At 41.1% G+C, this 18,891-nt stretch overlaps 1 protein-coding gene across 1 annotated transcript in view; it reads right to left on the reverse strand.

Moving 5' to 3' along the window:
• Positions 1 to 18,891, reverse strand: part of LOC137416307 (phospholipid-transporting ATPase ABCA1-like) — a 203,631-nt gene that overhangs the window by 134,055 nt on the left and 50,685 nt on the right. The window contains exons 12-19 of the mRNA XM_078771422.1: positions 15,268 to 15,489; positions 14,887 to 15,091; positions 12,250 to 12,363; positions 10,546 to 10,717; positions 7,695 to 7,826; positions 4,282 to 4,421; positions 3,603 to 3,740; positions 1,451 to 1,617 (exon numbers count right to left, since the gene is read on the reverse strand). Of these exons, the coding sequence (XP_078627548.1) occupies positions 1,451 to 1,617; positions 3,603 to 3,740; positions 4,282 to 4,421; positions 7,695 to 7,826; positions 10,546 to 10,717; positions 12,250 to 12,363; positions 14,887 to 15,091; positions 15,268 to 15,489 (1,290 nt within the window). The remainder of the gene's footprint in view (positions 1 to 1,450; positions 1,618 to 3,602; positions 3,741 to 4,281; positions 4,422 to 7,694; positions 7,827 to 10,545; positions 10,718 to 12,249; positions 12,364 to 14,886; positions 15,092 to 15,267; positions 15,490 to 18,891) is intronic.

The following is an 18,891-nucleotide window of genomic DNA, read 5'->3' on the forward strand; positions in this document are numbered from 1 at the left end:
TTTGATTAATCAATTAATTTATTTCTTTGTTATTATTGATTTATTAAGGACTTATTTATTTTCTTTTTTGCCTGGCCAATATCTCAGGCACATTTTGAGCTAGGAAGCTGATATTTGGACATGACAGAGACCAAGTGATTTGCCTATAAATGCAATTTTTGATGTACGGATCAAAATGAAAAGATCAAAAATTCATTATTTAATTTTTCGATTAATTGAATGAATATGAATGAATGATCGTTTTAAGGCCATTTTCCCCGCTAGAGCGGGGGTTAGCCTTGCAGGCCCCATGACAATCATGGTTCCCTGTTTGAGGCAATGTTTTTATGGCCGGATGCCCTTCCTGACGCCAACCCTTGGTCACCTCTTACGATGCGCAGGGATACGGTGTACCTATTCTAAGCGGGGTACACACCGGGATCATTCATCCCAGCAAGCTGGTACTCAATTTGCCGACCTCGGAAGGATGACAGGCTGAGTCAACCCCCCTGGCGTTAATTCAGCGATCGACCGGGATTCGAACCCAGGATCCTAGGATCCCTAGCCGGCACCCTAATTTTTCGTTTAATTACTTAATCAATTTCCAAAAAGTTAGATTCGGATGAAGCAGTGGTGGTTTAGATGTGCTATTAGCCAATTTATTAATAAATTAATTATTTCTGACTATTATTTATTTATTTTAATTGCCCAATTAATATATCAATTATTGATTCTCTCCATTTTCATCATACCTGTCAGGTTGCCTCAAGCCATGTTGTTTGTCTGTGAACAGGATATCTCAAACAGTTGTGGACAGAGTCAGACGAAATTTGGTGGAGAGGTTGGGTATGTGACCAAGGACAAAATGGTAAGATTTCAGTGAAGATTCAAATCCGAAGCCGGATCCAGATCAGATAAAAAATTTTTATGATTCTTCACCATTGAATGATAGGGCTAAAAACAATATGCAGCATGATATTTCAAAAAGTTGTGGATGGCTTGTGACAAAACTTGGTGGATGAGTTGGGTAAGTGACAGAACAAGCCGATTAGATTTTGGTTCAAGTCAGGATCCAGATCCGACCTAAGTGGGATACAAAGCGTAAACTGTTCTGCCTGGCGGAGATATGCTCTCTAATGAGTGCCATTCTAGTATCTTTCTTCTGAAAACATGATGATAGCAGAGGCCCACAAACCCAATGTCTTAGGCCCATCACAAAACCAAGATGGCGGCCATATTATTTTCACTGGGTGCCATGGTGGGAGGAGTCAAGTGACAAATGTGGGTGGAGTCCAGCAGCTGTCTTACCAATGAGTGTGCATTTGAAAAATCGACCCCCAACAAAAGAACCACAACAAACAACAACAATCATGTGGAGCTCTTTTAGACTTGTGACACATTGCAGGTAAAAATATTACAGACTGGATGTGACTTGATCTCAGCAGAAAGGCCAGTATTTAAAGAAACCAACCAATTGCTGTGGTAAGCTGAGAGTCAGATGGTAGCCGTGTCCAAAGTGGGTTTTCAAAAATCGAGGGGAACCACAACAGATAAGAGAACCATTGGCAACAATTGCAACACGGTCTCCCAGCACTTCAGCTTCATCCATATGGTGTGTGGAGAGGATTATGGTACGATCTGAAGATGGAAGGTAAACATCACACGAACAACAAATTGCACAGATTTTGTTTGGTAAATGTTTGAAATAATTGTTTTTCTTAATGATCCCATGTCTATCTACTATAATAAATAGAAGTTGTGTGTGGATGTAGCTATGTCAGCAATATTTACTCGTTGATTGGTCGCGGCACTGACCAATTGGGCGTGCCTGTTTTTCCCTTCACTCGTCGATTGGTCATGGCCCTGACAAATTGGGTGGGACTGTTTTTCCCCTCACTTGTTGATTGGTCACGGCACTGATCAATTGGGTGTGACCATTTTTTCCCGCATCGTTATTCGTGTCTATTGTTATCGTGTATCCATATCAGCAAACAACAGTCCATCTAGGTAATTACTAATTCACCATGTGGTAGCGATATCCTGCTCATGCAATATATGCATTGCAGTATTTTTTTTAATTTTTTTTTTGTATACAGGATTGAGGCTCGTGAAAGAGCTAACATTTATCACACAAAAAATCAAACAGACACATAAAACATATAATAAGGGGAGTGGTAGACAAGATGGGGAGATAAGGGGAAGCACACAAACACAACATTTGAGAGCAGGGACATCGGGAGATCTGTGGGAGGGAGAGGGCTTGGGGGGAGGAGGCGTGGGAAGGGGGGGGGGGGGGTGGGAGAAGTATAAAACACAAGGACACTGCAAGGACCTCCAGGAAAGAAGTCGGTATTTCTAAAAAGTGGATCTGGGGTGAAATTAGTGGGGGTAGAAAAGATCAAGGTTTTGGATGGGGGAAGATAAGAGATGGTGGTGAACAGCTGTTATAAAGACCTGGAGGGAGGAGTGGGATTGAAGGGAGTGGGGGAATTTGTTCCAGAGGCGGGAGAAAAGAGGAATGAAGGAGTGAAGGTGAGCAGAGAGTCTTGATCTTGGCAGTTTAACCATAAGAGGGTTGCTGGCAGATCTTGTGCGACCTGTAGGAATATTTGGGGGACAGAGCCCAGAGAGAGCTGGGGGAGTAAGGCAGGAGAGGAGTCGGTAGAATACAGAAAGACCACCAACCTGCCTGCGGTGAGTAAGTGAATGGCCCTCGGAGTTAGCTTCATCGCAGGAGATTCCAATGATTCTGAACGCTTTGGTTTCAACAGCGTGAAGCTAAGCTAGGTGTGAGGCAGGAGCCCTGGCCCAGAGGGGAGAGCAGTATTCCATTGAGCTGCGGATGAAAGCCTTGTCTGTGGTGAGGAGCTCAGGTGTGCCAAGGAAGGACTTCGCACGACGGAGGATGCCCAGTCGGCGACTGGCTTTGGAGGCCAGATTTGAAATGTGGTTTTCCCAGGAAAGTTCATGGCAGATAGTGAGACCCAAAAGCTTGAGTGACAGAACGTCTTGGAGAGGATTATTCAGAAAGTAGATGGGAGGGTTGTCCAGTCGGTCTTTTCTGAGAGACATAGTAAGAGTGTGTGATTTGTCAGGATTGAAAGACTTGTTCCACTTGTTTGACCAGTCTGTGATTTTGTCCAGGTCTGCAGAGAGTGAGGAGGCTGCAGACTGCCGATCTGAGGGATGAGGAATGGAGCGGCAGAGAGTGGAGTCATCAGCAAAGAGATAGAGAGGATTTTGAAAAGAGTCAGAGAGATCATTGATGAAGACCAGAAAAAGCACATTATCAAAGAATAGAGCAATTATAATGATGACTATGCCATTTACTTTGTTAATTAGTCCATTCACTATTTTGTCGACTAATGGCCTTGTAATTTGCATAAAGGAATCGTCATTTTTTTTTCCTGATGTCTCTACTTTGTAAGACATTTGTACAAGTTTCACTGTAGGAAAAAAGAAATCCCTGTTTTCCAATATGTCCCCTGACATTTAAAATGAGTAACTAGTCCTGATGATGTGCTACACATAGAGTAAATAGCAGTCTTGATTCAGAGAACATATACAAAAACAATGATTGGTGATTTGGCTGCTGATGAGTAATTAAATAAACTCAGATGTACCTTTTCTATACTTGAGTAGAAGATCCCAGATGCCACGGCGGGCATAAGGATCAACACCAGCTGTGGGCTCATCAAGAATGACGACACTGGAGCCTCCAACAAAGGCTATTGCCACGGAGAGCTTTCGTTGCATTCCACCTAAAGCCGATATTACAACATATTGTTTGTATCTCTAAGAGTTTTAGTGATCACAAAGAAAATATGAATCCTGCACCCTCCCTTAAAAAAAGAATTATAGACACAGGTAAAAACGTTAATCAAATGGAGGGACATATGATCTGCAACCATTACTTCTTCTTCTTCTTCTTCTTCTTCTTGTGCTCCATGTTCTATAGTCTATACAGTGTCAGTTCTACCAAAGAGGTCTCTTGGATAGGGTTACAATCCTGGATGGGTTGCCTCTCCAGCACAGGATATCTGACGAATTTAGAATTTATCCAGGGTGCCGGCGATTGCTTGCCCACTCTTCATGGGCAGTGTAACGTCCAATTGAGGAACGACACACACATTCATGGATAGCCCTGCATGCCAAACACCAAACTCACAGTTGACAGCTGGGTCAGGATTTCAGGACAGCTGGGTCAAACCATGGCGAGACAGCTCAGAGGAAAGTGGGCATACCTCTAGGCTATCCTGCAAATCCCAAACATAATGGTGAACATTAGTTAAGGTGCATTACCAGAAAGGTTTTGGGAAAGTTCTTTGCGTTTATGTGGCAGTCCAACATCTTCCAATATCCGCTGCATGCTTTTTTTCACTTCATCTTCGGTACAACCCTTCAGCCGCCCATAAAACCAGATGTGTTCCTCCACTGTTATACTGGAGGCAAGAGCGACATCACAATTTCCATGAGGCTACAGCTGTGTTTTGTCCATTCTATACATAGCAGTGGGACCATACGATGTTAAATGGAATGAAGAGATTTACTATTAAAGGCAAAGGAGTCTAATTTACCAACTCTGCGAAAGTGAGAAATCTGGAAGAATCCTATATTGATATGCAAGGTGGTCAATCTATTACTTGAGACTTTGCATGACATGAATAAAGCCAAAGTTCCAGCTCAAAGGCTGATCAATGTGAAAGGTACTATGAGGTTTTAAACTTCCACAAGGAAGCACAAGCATTAAGGACTGATGGCATTGTGTAAAAACTGAAAATAGTGAGATTTGTGAGGTTGTGGGTCGCATTGCCTATGGGATGTCTACTCCGGGTAATTCTCAATATGTCTGCAAACCATGATGCTTTGCAGCCAGGGGCATAAATTAATGAATGTGCCATCCTTTGGAGAGAAAGAATTATGGGTGTCCTGTCTTCTAACATTTGTTGGTGGACATTAAAGATTCCCACTACCTGATTTGCATATCTTTCCCTCCAAAGTTGTTAGGGTTAGGGTTGGGGTTAGGATTAGGGTTAGGCCAATACATGCTGGTACCCTGGCCAAATTCCAAATTTCCTCCCTAATGACTGCTGGGAAGAGCAATAACAAACTACTCAATGTGTTCTCTGCTTGATGAGTGCTTTAGACAATGCTGTCATTCTGAAAAAGTCTGACAATGAATATAATTTCAGCAGACAGCAGTTTTGGTCAGTCGTTATTCCATCATAATGGATGAAACCCATCATAGATCTCAGTCGACAATATCATTCCAGCTTCAGATGAGCTTGCTAACTACTAAGCTATCCTGTTGTCTAAATGTAAAAGGAAATAACCAAAAAGACGGTCTTTTCAGAAATAACTTTAGAAACAAAAACACCTTACTTTGTTGATGAAATAGAACAGAGAATACTTGATTATTATGAAACCTTGTAACTTGGTACAGAAATGAATATCTATCCATTGCATGGACATGAAACAATCATTGTATGAGGTACTCCAACATCACAGGCACAGATACTGGAACCCACAAACCAATGATCAACCAGACTTGAAGGTGTAATTTTTAGTGTCCACTCTGACTGGGGGAGGTCAGTGGTCCGAAGCCCACCCGAGTCATACCAGACTTTAAAAAAAAAAAAACTTTTAAAATTCCCCTGGACTAGTCGACTAATGTTGCCCCTGAAGGCCAGTGCTGAGCTGCATCGGCAGACAGGTAGAGCAATGGATTAAATCAACAGGACGTGGATTGAAGAATGTAATAAGCAAGGAGAAGCTGAGGTTTGGGTGTTAAACTGACCTCAGAGCAACAGAGAGGGCACAGCATAGGAAAAACACATACTCTATTTTGCCCCATGAAGAGTTAACACCCAAAAATCAGCTTCTCTTTGCTTTCCACGCTGGTTAACTTACGTTAATCAACATCCTCTTGATTTAATCCAGTGAGCTTCCACCTACTCTGAAGGATGAACGGGACAATGTTTTGCTCGATATTTAACAAAATCTGGTGCGACATTTTATTGACAATGTCATCTTGTAAATAATCAAATAAGTGGTTGCAGATTCCACATTGGAATCTATTGTCTGAACAATCCTCCTGAAGAAGTTCTGTCACTCAAGCTTTTGGGTCTCACTATCTGCCATGATCTTTCCTGGGAAAACCACATTTCCAAGCTGGCCCCCAAAGCCAGTCGCCGACTGGGCATCCTCCATCATGCGAAGTCCTTCCTTGGCACACCTGAGCTCCTCACCACATACAAAGCTTTCATCCACACTCCACAGCTCAATGGAATACTGTTCCCCCCCTCTGGGCCGGTGCTCCTGCCTCACACCTAGCTCGGCTTCACGCTGTTGAAACCAAAGCGTTCAGAATCATTGGAATCTTCTGCGATGAAGCTAACTATGAGGGCCTTTCACTTACTCACCGCAGGCAGGTAGATGGTCTTTCTGTCTTCTACCGACCCCTCTCCGGCCTTGCTCCCCCAGCTCTATCTGTGCTCTGTCCCCCAAATATTCCTACAGGTCGCACAAGATCTGCCTGCAACCCTCTCCTGGTGAAATTGCCCAAATCTAGACTTTCTGCTCACCTTCACTCCTTCATTCCTCTTTTCTCCCGCCTCTGGAACAAACTGACTCACTCCCTTCAATCCCACTCCTCCCTCCAGGTCTTTAAAACAGCTGTTCACCACCATCTCTTATCTTCCCCCATCGAAAACCTTGATCTCTTCTACCCCTGTTAATTCACTCAAGATCCACTTTATTTCGAAATACCGACTTTTTCATTCCTGGAATTTCTAGCAGTATCCATGCGTTCTCCCCCCCACCCCCCTTTCCATTCCTCCTATCCCCAAGCCCTCTCCCTCCCACAGATCTTCCGTTGTCCTTGTTCTCTGCTGTTGTACTTGTGTGCTTCCCTCTCTCTCCCCATCTTGTCTCCCGCTCCCTTTATTGTATGTTTTGTGTGTCTGTTTGTTGTTTTTTTTTTGTGATTGATGTTAGCTCTCACACGAGCCTCGATCTTGTATACAAAAAAAAAAAAATACTGTGAAAATGCTTTTGGTAAATTAATGCCTTGTTTTCATTGTCAACTGTACTTGTTCTGGAACAACTTACGGACCGCCCTCTTTGCCTACATCCCACCTTCCACCAAGAAACCCTGCCTAAACCTGACACTTGAGGTCTCATTCTTATTATTATTTCCTATGCAGCATTATTAGCTGAGACCACGCCTGTGCCATTGATTCAGTGCCCCCTGTATGTCAGCGCAGGAATTTCTAATTTGGCCATGGTGCTGATAGCTCGCCTCGTCTTTGCGAAGGACACCGTGGGATCTTTAACATCCACCAACTAATGCTGGCAGGTGAGATGCCCGCTTAATCTCCATCTGTGGGACAGCACACACATTGATGAATCACACTGTCTGTGAAACACCGGGATTAAAGTTTATACCTGGGTTGAGATCGAACCCAGGCTTCACAGCTGTAGCTACTAGGTGAGTGTGCGTACTCCTAATCCATCCTGCCAGCCTGATGTGTCCCTAATAGGACACGTCTATGTTTGTATGTGATGTCATTCATCGTGGTATATCACACAAGCTTCACATGGATTATTAATCGTGATCTAATGAATGCTACGAACAATATGCTTTGTATCAGGCTGACAAAGGACCGACAATGGAATGCAATAACACCACCAAACAGGTGCTTCCAAAGACTTACCCATTGAAGAGTATGTTGTGTTGTGGACACATTCCCAGGCCTTTCCGAATGTTGTTCATTTCTGTACGGATGTCTCTGCCTAACACATATGCAGTGCCAGACGTAGGAGGAAACAGGCCTGTTAGAATTGACCTAGTGGAAAGATGGGAAGGACAGACAGGTGTTTTCTTTCAATAATTTGGTTGAATATTTCTTCAATGTTGTGTTAAGCCTGACAGTATGATGGGGTTCTAATTTTACCATTTTAAAAAGTCAAGGTCAATTGATGTATCCTTTCTCGAGGAATTTGAAAAATAACGATGCTTGAGGAAATTTGCCTTTCAGGTATTGAGACTTAAAACCGATAACAAAGTGATTCGTCCTTTAATGTACCTTATAAAAGCAAACATTGAGGCAACCGAGATAACAAACAAGGTGGAGCAATTACTAAGTTTGAAATTTATTGTCAACAAAAATCTAATCAAAAACAGGAATAACAGGGAAAGCAAGTTTCTACTGAAAATGAGATTATTGTGGTAAAATAATTATTTCAAAAAGCACCACAAAGTTATAGTGAACTTGAATTAAAGTTTTGAAGTGGCAATCAACCCAAAAGCTTTGCATACTCCAAGCACGCATCACTCTGCGGAATAACAACTATTTATCAGAGCTATTCATTGCTTTGTAATAATTATAACAATACAAACTTACTGACCAATCACCAAAGGTCAGCTGCTATATAAAGGGCATTCAAAGGTTCTATAAACGAGATATTCACGAAAATGCAAGACAGGTCAACGTTTCTATTTTTGCTTTTTCAATTCATAATCGGATATAAATTGTTAAGAAATATATATATTGTCTGACAGGAGCACATGTAGCACACGATCTTCCCTTTGAGATGTCTAGGCTGGGTTAGATTATATTGGCCTAATGATAAACTGCCTGATTGGTGCTTTAGAGACTCTTTGTTGAATCACAAAATGTGCCCTCACTCAGTTGGACGTTAAGCATGTTAAGCAGGGTATCCTAAGTGCTAGCGCACCGTACATTAGCTGGACTCACAGTAGTTATTAACCTGTTTCTCAACAGGGAATGGCAAAGGTCTGCAATAAATGACCGCGGACCACCAAATGGAAACCACGTAATTAATGGTCTTCACGGTCTATACTTCACCATGTCATACATCTCTATTAACTTTTTACAGTAATATTTAGTTTTTTTTAATCATCACCCAGTTGAGAAAATTGCCTAGTTTAGCTGCCTCTGATATCGCCTATCTTCCAATACACATGATGTGCCCTAATGGAATGACTTGAAAACTCCTTATTGTACTCATAAAAACAAAAAAAATCCTGCCCATTGCACTTCCCTGCCATGTGCCATCATGGCACCTAAGAAGAGATCAAACCTTAGGCCTGGTCAGAGGCTCGGAACGGGTTCTTCACTCGTGTGTAAAATATATTTATATACAATATATTATATATATATATATATATATATATATATATATATATATATATATATATATATATATATATATATATATATATATATATATATATGTATATATATATGTATGTATGTATATATATATATATACATATATATATATATATATATATATATATATATATATATATATATAATATATATATATATATATATATATATATATATATATATATATCTATATATATATATATATATATATATACTGTATATATATATATATATATATATATATATATATATATATATATATATATATATATATATATATATATATAAATAAATATATATAAAGAACAAATAGAACGACTCGCCGTATATTCAGGAACATACACAGTCGGCAGGGGAACTGTTTCTGGTTGCTAAATAAGTTATAGTACACATGAATATTCGTGACCAATCCATTCTGGGAGTTCCTGAACGAATTCAGATACTACGACTTAATTACTACAATAAGCATGTTTTGTTCTGGAGTACATTGCAAAAGGATTGTTGAGTAAGTGATGTCACTTTAGGTTGCAAAGCTACAGGTTCCATCTCAATCACGTCAAAATTAATAATTAAAAGACAAATAAAATTTATTTTACAATCGAACCAAAAATTCACGCCACCCCTCCAAATATGTAGCCAATGTGGTCAGCAGATGCTCAGACTGCACCTGAGGGCACCTAAAATCTCAAAGCTTCCGAGCCCCTTGAGTAGGACCCGAAACCCACGCATTGATGGCTTTGCGCTCGCAGCATCGAGGTGAGTATGCACCCTATTCCCTTCATTTCTGGACCCAACCCTTCCCTTTCATAAAATCCTGGACCCATCCCTGGAGTACATGATACATATATACACTTGCTCCATTATATATAGATTCGTTGGGCATCGCTAGCGGGTGAGTGGCAGTAAAAAAAAATTCTCAGTAGCTTTCCATCCGCAGACCAGCAGTTAAGAATCTGTGGTACAGGATGTTAAGTACCCAAGGGATAATTTGCAAAAAGTAGGTGAGATATTGCCAGTGCCCTGGCTGAGCTCCAAATTTCTGCCCAAATCCACTCGAGTTCAACTACAGGCCTGGGCAGTCGGATCGTGAAGTCAGAAGCAAAATTGTAAAAGTATTTTTATTTTCTGTATACTTTTTCTGTATACCCCCTTATACTTTTTTTTAGTGCATTTTGGACTTTGATGAGAATCTCTTTGTTGAACCTTTTGAACACCCCAGGGGTATGGCGGTTTAAACAATTCAGATATTGAATACAAACATTTTCAAGTAACTGTGTACAACCATTTACCAACCAGATACATTTTGGCTCCCTGTTTAATGACCATATATTAGAACAAAGTAAGATTTTGTTTTTCATGCCACTCCTACATAGTTGTGGTTTTCCCAGCACCGTTGTGCCCCAAAAAAGAGGTGATTTGGCCTTGGTAGAAGTTGATAGTCAGTCCATTGACTGCCAACTTGCGCCCTTCATTGTAAGCCTTGACAAGGTCACAAATGGCCACTCCAATAGGCATATGAGTTGGTTCATCCTCCAGCAAGGCTGTGGGATAGAGTGCTGTTAGGTCTCCTGCAGGATATCATCAATTATATAATTTTGCTCCTGAACATAAATAAGATGATCATAATATTCTATTTTCAGATAAATAATTCAGGATACACAATTACATAGCTTTTTTTTGTCTTGTCCAAATACATCTTCATCCAAAGTGCAAATCAGTCGCATCTCTAATAATTCCATTTTGCCAATCATAAACTACTCTCTCGTGTTGTCTCTGGACCCTATTGTTCAGGACATTCACATGACGTAAATATTTGTCCACAGCATTGTTTTCAACATTTAAACACTATCATTACAATGACGGTTTGTTAGAATTATTTTAGATGATGCACAAAAGGTGACCATTGAATGAGAAACTAAACACAATAAATCACAAGTTGTCAAAAGTACAAAGATTGCATGGTTGTGAATAAAGTAACAATAAAAACAAGAAAGACATCATGCAGAGCACAATACTCGAAAAATCCACCCCCCCCCCCCCCCCCACACAAAAAAAGACTTTCCATGGATACATCAAATTGTCCATTTCATCAAGATTAAAATTAACAATTTTGATCAAAGTTCGGGTCAATAGGATGAAAAGTGACGATTTTTCAAGATGCAAATTGATGATTTTGGAAGTTTGGCCTTGAGTTGACCTTTGACCTTTTAACCTCAAAAAGAGTTGGTTTCCCAATCCAGTGAGACAATATGCAAATGCTGTTACATTTTCAAATCGATCGGATGAAAATTGATGGTTTTTCAGATGAAAATGATGATTTTGGATGTTCGGCCTTGAGTTGACCTTTGACGTTTTGACCTCAAAAATAGTTGGTTTCCCTATTTAGTGACTCAATGTGCAAATGCTGTTCAATTTTCAAGTCAATCGGATGAAAATTAATGGTTTTTCAGATGAAAATTGATGATTTTGGAAGTTTGACCTTGAGTTGTACAGGAAACCGTTGTACAGTTGTACAGGAAGTTGTTGACCTTTTGACCTGAAAAATAGTTAATTTCCCAATTTATTGACTCAATATACAAATGCTGTTCAATTTTCAAGTCAATCGGGTGAAAAATGGCGATTTTAGAAATTCGACCTCCAGTTGACCTTTGGCATTTGACCTCAAAATCAATAGGCTTCTCAATTGTGACGACCTCTACAACTTGGTGAAGTTTCATGACGATCGGTTTAGAATTGTGACCTGTAGGTGAGTGACAATCAGACAGACAGACAGAATAACAAACGCAACCAATTAATATACTTGAAAAATCTTCGATTTTGCAAGTAACAAACAGACAAACAAACAGACAGACAGGGGTGAAAACATAACCTCCATCCACCTTTGGTGGTGGAGGTAATTAATTGATGGGCCAACAGCCTCAAAGACAAGTCATGTTCAAACGATTGATGAGTTAGTGCCAAAATGTACACAACACCCAGGTCTGGTTGCTCATTTCCAAGTTTGTTCCTGCACCACAAAAAGAATACCCCGGTAGGTGTAGTTCCGCATTTTAAAAACTGCTGCACTGTTCACCTTTGCTGCATTGTTTGTTTCTGCTAGGAATGGGATGTACATCAGACTGTGATGAACCACACCAGTAGCTCTTGATGAAAAGGAAGTACCATGGACGTGGAACTCCATATTTTCCTGAGGAAAAAAAGCAACCAAACAAAGGTCAACAACATGTGAGTCAAGACACGATGTTGAAAGCTTCACATATTTTGATGTACAGCTGATTTAACCTGCCTAGTTACTCAATATCGGTAAAAGGTAATGGGTTTGTCAGGTCACAAAATGGCTGGTGGTATACAAAGTAACCACTTACAAGGAATTCTGATGCAGGAAGAGGAGCATCATGTCTGTGATACTCTAACCCCAGAAACCATCACTCATCCACCTACAAGCTACCCACAAGTCCTACAAATATCCCTGTACTCCTCTATCTCCAATGCATAGATGTACCTTTCTAATTCCAATTATATCTACTCTTTCTGATGACACTGTGGATGTGCGGAGTATCGTTGAGAGAGAGAAAGACAAATGATGAATTGCGAAAGATGATGGGAATAGAGCCTGTGATTGATGCTGTGAAGAGGAACAGGTTGAGATGGTTTGGTCATGGGTTGAGGAAGGATGAAAGTGACTGGTTGAGAAGAGTGATGGAAATGAATGTAGAAGGAAGTAGAGGACGGGGAAGACCGAGAAAGACTTGGCTAAAGATGGTGGAAGAAGAAATGCGGGCAAGGGGGTTAACAAGGAGAGATGCAGAAAATAGGGCAAAATGGAGAAGATTGTCATGGGGTCAAGTCATCATCGTCATGTCATCATATCAAGGCTAACCCCCGCTCCAGCAGGGAAAATGGCCTTAAAATGCATGTTGTTGTTGTTTCTGATGACACTACCTTTCCAGGGATTGCATTCCATGCATTAACTACTCACTGACTGAACAACCCTTAACTTAGTAATGTCCTAACTCTAATCTTCTTTACTTTCAGGATATGGCCTCTGGTCCTATAACTGTCTCTTCGGTGAAAAACTCGTCTGCACTTATTTTGTCTATTATCTTAAACATCTCAATGAAATCCCCTCGTATTCGCCTCCTTTATAATGTACCAGCAATGAATCGTCCCTTCGCTGATGGTAGTTGAATAACATAACTTGTACATCTTACAGTTCGAAAAAGAACCACCTTGAGAGGCCATTTTCCCCACAGAGCAGGGGTTGGCCTTTTTCGGGCACCGTGGTCCCCTTTTTGAAGCAATGTTTTACAGCCTAATGCCCTTCCTGCCGCTAACCCTGTTAGTCGCCTCTTGCGACACACAGGGAATTACCAGTGAGCTGGTACTCAATTTGCCGACCTAGGAAGGATGACAGGCTGAGTCAACCCCCCTGGCATTAATTCAACGATCGACCAGGATTCGAACCCAGGATCCTCGGATCCCAAGCCGGCACCCTAAGCGCTAAGCCAACACCAGGCTGTACATCTTTTCTTACTTCCTTACTTCTAACAACCCAGCGTTAATTTTACACTTATTCGGCAAAAAACAATATTAAGTATTTCCTTTATGTTCCCAGGGATCAGACTTCACGTATTTTTTTTTTCAATTAGTAAAATACAATTCCCATTGAGTCACGAATAATACACCACCGTAAAGGCCTAGCCAAGCACTAGACGTAATGCTGTAATGACGTCCCAGACGTAATGCCGTAATGGCAAAAAACAGAGGGATAGATGGACAGAGTAATCTGGTTACTTTAACATATAAATAAAGTCCTGTCTCCTTCAGCGGCTCCTCATAGCTTAGTCCCTGGAATCAATCTAGTTGCTCATTGCTGAACTCTCTATGGCAGCTATGTCCGTCTTCAGACGTGGTGACCAAAACTGGGCACAATATTCTAGATGAGGCCTCACTAAATTCCTGTACAGAGTTAACACTACCTCTTGAATTATAATTTAAGCCTACAAAATATAATCTAAAACCCTGTTAGTTTTCCCATGGCTGCCTGGTACTGTGTAGTTTGCTTACCACCCCAAACCCCACCTATGTATCGATTAACACCCAAAATCCTTTTCTCCTGTGTCACATGTTCCAAGACTGCCCTTTGCATTATGTAATCCCGATTTCCATTATTCCTACCCAACCCTAGCACCTTGCATTTCCCTATGTTGAACTGCATCTGACAATTTTGTCCATTCCATTAAAGTATCCAGACTTTCCTGAATGTGACCCCTCCACAACCCCCCTCTCCACCCTCTCTCTGCTGTCTATCTCTAAGATTAGTGTCATCTGCAAATTTGGAAAGCTGACTCTTAGAGCCCCCTGTCCAGATCATTGATGTAAATTATGAATAATATCAGTCCTATAATTGATCCTTGGGGTACCCGATTACTTACATCTTCCCAGCGCAACACACTAATGTTCACAGCCACTCTTAATGTCCAATCACTAAGCTCGTTTCCAAACTAGTTGGCTACTGTACCAGTCAACCCAAAAGGCCTCACCTTAACCAAGAGCCTTCTTCGTGTTACCTTGTCAAAACCTTCGTACTTTAATACTATATTCCAAGTTTCCTCACCAAGCAAGTAAAATTTTGAATAGCAGAAATGATAGACATTCAGCAGAAGTTCACAAAGAAGGAAAACGTCTTTGTGTAAGGTGGAACCCATGCCTGGAAAGACATTCTCAATGTAGCAAGTGGCAAGTGCGTAAACCATGGTGTCAAGTAGCATAAAAAGGATGGAAGTCAATAAGGAGTATGAGGATTCTTCACTGGGACTCAATGCGACATTGCTCCACTGTGCACCACTTCCTTGTTCCTCAAGTTCAGCGATGCACTCCACACCATATCCAAATGCCACTGTAGAAATCAAACTCTGTGGGAGAGGAAAAGTGCAGTAGTGGCAAAGTGCAACGTTACCAAGTTGAAAGATCTGACAAGTATTTCTATTGCAGCTGATGTAAAGTGAAGCAAATATATGCAGCAAATATATACAGCCTTTTACGTTGTTATGTGCTGATTATGAACATCCTCAACAATGAAAGTACTTACGAGTGAGGCCCTGATGCTGAAAGTAAGTTGATCCTGCCAAACGATGCTCATTGCGTAAGGCAGGTAAAGCAAAAAGTAAATGATGCCAGCACAGGCAGATGCAAGGCTTGCTTTGGAGAAGAATGTGCTGAGAAGGAAGCTCTGCGCGACTGTTGCCATTGAAAAGGTTGCCAAGAAGATGAAAAGTAGAACCACGTTGCTATTCGTCAACACATTGCCCAACTGCAGTCGAGAGCATGTGACAAATAGGATAACATTAATAACGGTATTGTGAAAGAGAAAGTACAAACCACAGAAATTAATGAAAACCCAGAAGCAAAATGGAATTGCTAATGAAAAATCTAGTGGACAGATTATTCTACTTAAAGCAATTAGAAAGTGAACTTACGACTTGTACAATTCAGTCCAACACATTTAAACTGTTTTCTGGAGTAGGAAAAATGAAACAAATAATACAGAATGTATATGGCAGAGACATTGTCAAGCAATAACAATAATGTTAAACAGTGTCAAACAGTTAATCAGGATAACAGCAAAAATATAATTATTAGATCAATGCACTTATCAGTGCAGTGCTGTTTCAATATTGATATTGCAACTAAGGCAAATATAATAGAGAAGTGCAAGAAAAGGAGGCCTTCATTTCTACATTTATAACAACAAAGAGCAATCAGAGATTGCAGATCCTCGCGAGGACGTGTTTTTAGTGTTTTTAAGGCTTTTGTGTTAAAACAAATATGGCGGCCGAACCACGTGACCGATGACGTCATTTTTTTCTCCACCAATTTAGCCCAAGATGACGCTAAAGAAATTTCATCTTGATTGGATGAAGTTTTGTACTTGTCGAATTATGACGTCATAATGGAAGAACCTATTACATCATCATTAACATATTTTATTCCCTATGGAGAGTTCTTTACAATGAGCCATGTCTCAATTTTTTCTATGCAGCGCTTTCAGAGATATAGAGGAGCAAATTTTATAGGTTTTTCCAAGATTGCGGCCATACCACGTGATGGCACCCGCACCACGTCATAATAACGATTAAAAATTCTACAGGTGGAGTTGCACCTATGGTGAAAATTTCCTGTCAATCCGACCAACGGTTGTAGAGAAAAATCATATTTATTCTGTGCGGACAAACAGACAGACAGACAAACAAACAAATGAAAAATCACTCATAGAGTGACACTTGGCAAAACAGTACAAAGCAGAATGCCACTCAGTAGAGAATACTTTTGACCTGAAAAATAATTTGTGGTTGAATTCAGTGACCTGATATGCAAATCGTCTTCAAAGTTTAAGTTAATCTGAGTAAATTGACAATTTTAGAAATTTGGCCTATGTTGACCTTTTGGCCTAAGTTGACCTCAAAAAGAGTTGGTGGTTGGTTTCAGTAAGCTGATGTGCAAATCCTATTCAGATTTCAAGTCAATCAGATGAAAATTGAGGATTTTAGAGATTTGTAAAAAGTGGTTGACCTTTGGCCTATATTGACTTTTTGGCCTATGCTGATCTCAAAAATAGTTGGTGGTTGAATTCAGTAAGCCGATATGTAAATCCTATTCAAATTTCAAGTCAATCGGATGAAAATTAAGGATTTTAGAAATTTGAAAAAAGTGGTTGACCTTTGGCCTATGCTGACCTTTTGGCTAAAGCTAATCTCTAAAATAGTTGGTGGTTGAATTCAGTTAGCCGATATGTAAATCGTATTCAAATTTCAAGTCAATCGGATGAAAATTGAGGATTTTAGAAATTTGAAATGTTTTTTTTTTTTTTTTTTAAATACTGAATCGAGGCTCGTGAAAGAGCTGACAACCACGAGGGAAAGACAGCACAGGGGGACCACGAGGGAAAGACAGTACAGGGGGAAACATTCACTAAAACACATTCAACAAAAAGACATCCAGGAACACAGTACAGGGGGACCGCGTGGGAAAGACAGTACAGGGGGAAACATTCATTAAAACACATTCAACAAAAAGACATCCAGGAACGCAGCACAGGGGGACCGCGAGGGAAAGACAGAACAGGGGGACCACGAGGGAAAGACAGTACAGGGGAACCACAAGGGAAAGACAGTACAGGGGGAAACATTCATTAAAACACATTCAACAAAAAGACATCCAGGAACACAGTACAGGGGGACCACGAGGGAAAGACAGCACAGGGGGAAACATTCATTAAAACACATTCAACAAAAAGACATCCAGGAACACAGTACAGGGGGACCACGAGGGAAAGACAGTACAGGGGGACCGTGAGGGAAAGACAGTACAGGGGGACCACGAGGGAAAGACAGCACAGGGGGACCGTGAGGGAAAGACAGCACAGGGGGAAACATTCATTAAAACACATTCAACAAAAAGACATCCAGGAACACAGTACAGGGGGACCACGAGGGAAAGACAGTACAGGGGGACCGTGAGGGAAAGACAGTACAGGGGGACCACGAGGGAAAGACAGCACAGGGGGACCGCGAGGGAAAGACAGCACAGGGGGAAACATTCATTAAAACACATTGAACAAAAAGACATCCAGGAACACAGTACAGGGGGACCACGAGGGAAAGACAGTACAGGGGGACCGTGAGGGAAAGACAGTACAGGGGGACCATGAGGGAAAGACAGTACAGGGGGCCCGCGAGGGAAAGACAGTACAGGGGGACCACGAGGGAAAGACAGCACAGGGGGAAACATTCATTAAAACACATTCAACAAAAAGACATCCAGGAACACAGCACAGGGGGACCACGAGGGAAAGACAGTACAGGGGGACCGCGAGGGAAAGACAGTACAGGGGGATCACGAGGGAAAGACAGTACAGGGGGACCGCGAGGGAAAGACAGCACAGGGGGAAACATTCATTAAAACACATTCAACAAAAAGACATCCAGGAACACAGTACAGGGGAACCGCGAGGGAAAGACAGTACAGGGGGGTCGCGAGGGAAGGCAGTACAGGGGGGCCATGAGGGAAAGACAGGGGGGCCGCGAGGGAAAGACGAAAAGGTTGTTGACCTTTAGCCTATGTTGACCTTTTGGCCTGTGCTGATCTCAAAAATAGTTGGTGGTTGAATTCAGTTTGCCGATATGTATATCCTATTCAAATGTCAAGTCAATCGGATGAAAATTGAGGATTTTAGCAATTTGAAAAAAGTGGTTGACCTTTGGCCTATGTTGACCTTTGGACCTTTTGACCCCAAAAATATATAGAATTTTGTCGGACCATGAACTCTACCATTTGGTAAAGTTTCGTGAAGATTGGTTTAAAATTGTGACCTGCAGGCAAGTATAAGTGAGTGGACAGACAAACACACACACACACACACACACACACACACACACACACACACACACACACACACAAACAAACAAACCGGAGTGAGCAACATACTTGGAAAAAATTTTTTTTTTGCCAAGTAACGAACTGACTCAAATGCAATACCCTTAACTCCGGCGAGGGTAATAATAAATGTCAATGTGTGTGTGTGTGTGTGTGTGTGTGTGTGTGTGTGTATGTATTAGTGTGTGTGTGTGTGTGTGTGTATGTATGTATTAGTGTGTGTGTGTGTGTGTCAGTGTGTGTGTGTATGTATGTATTAGTGTGTGTGTGTGTGTGTGTG

Source organism: Myxine glutinosa, chromosome 1, assembly GCF_964187855.1.
Source record: "Myxine glutinosa chromosome 1, kmMyxGlut1.1, whole genome shotgun sequence".
In the NCBI taxonomy this organism is placed as follows: Eukaryota; Metazoa; Chordata; class Myxini; order Myxiniformes; family Myxinidae; genus Myxine; species Myxine glutinosa.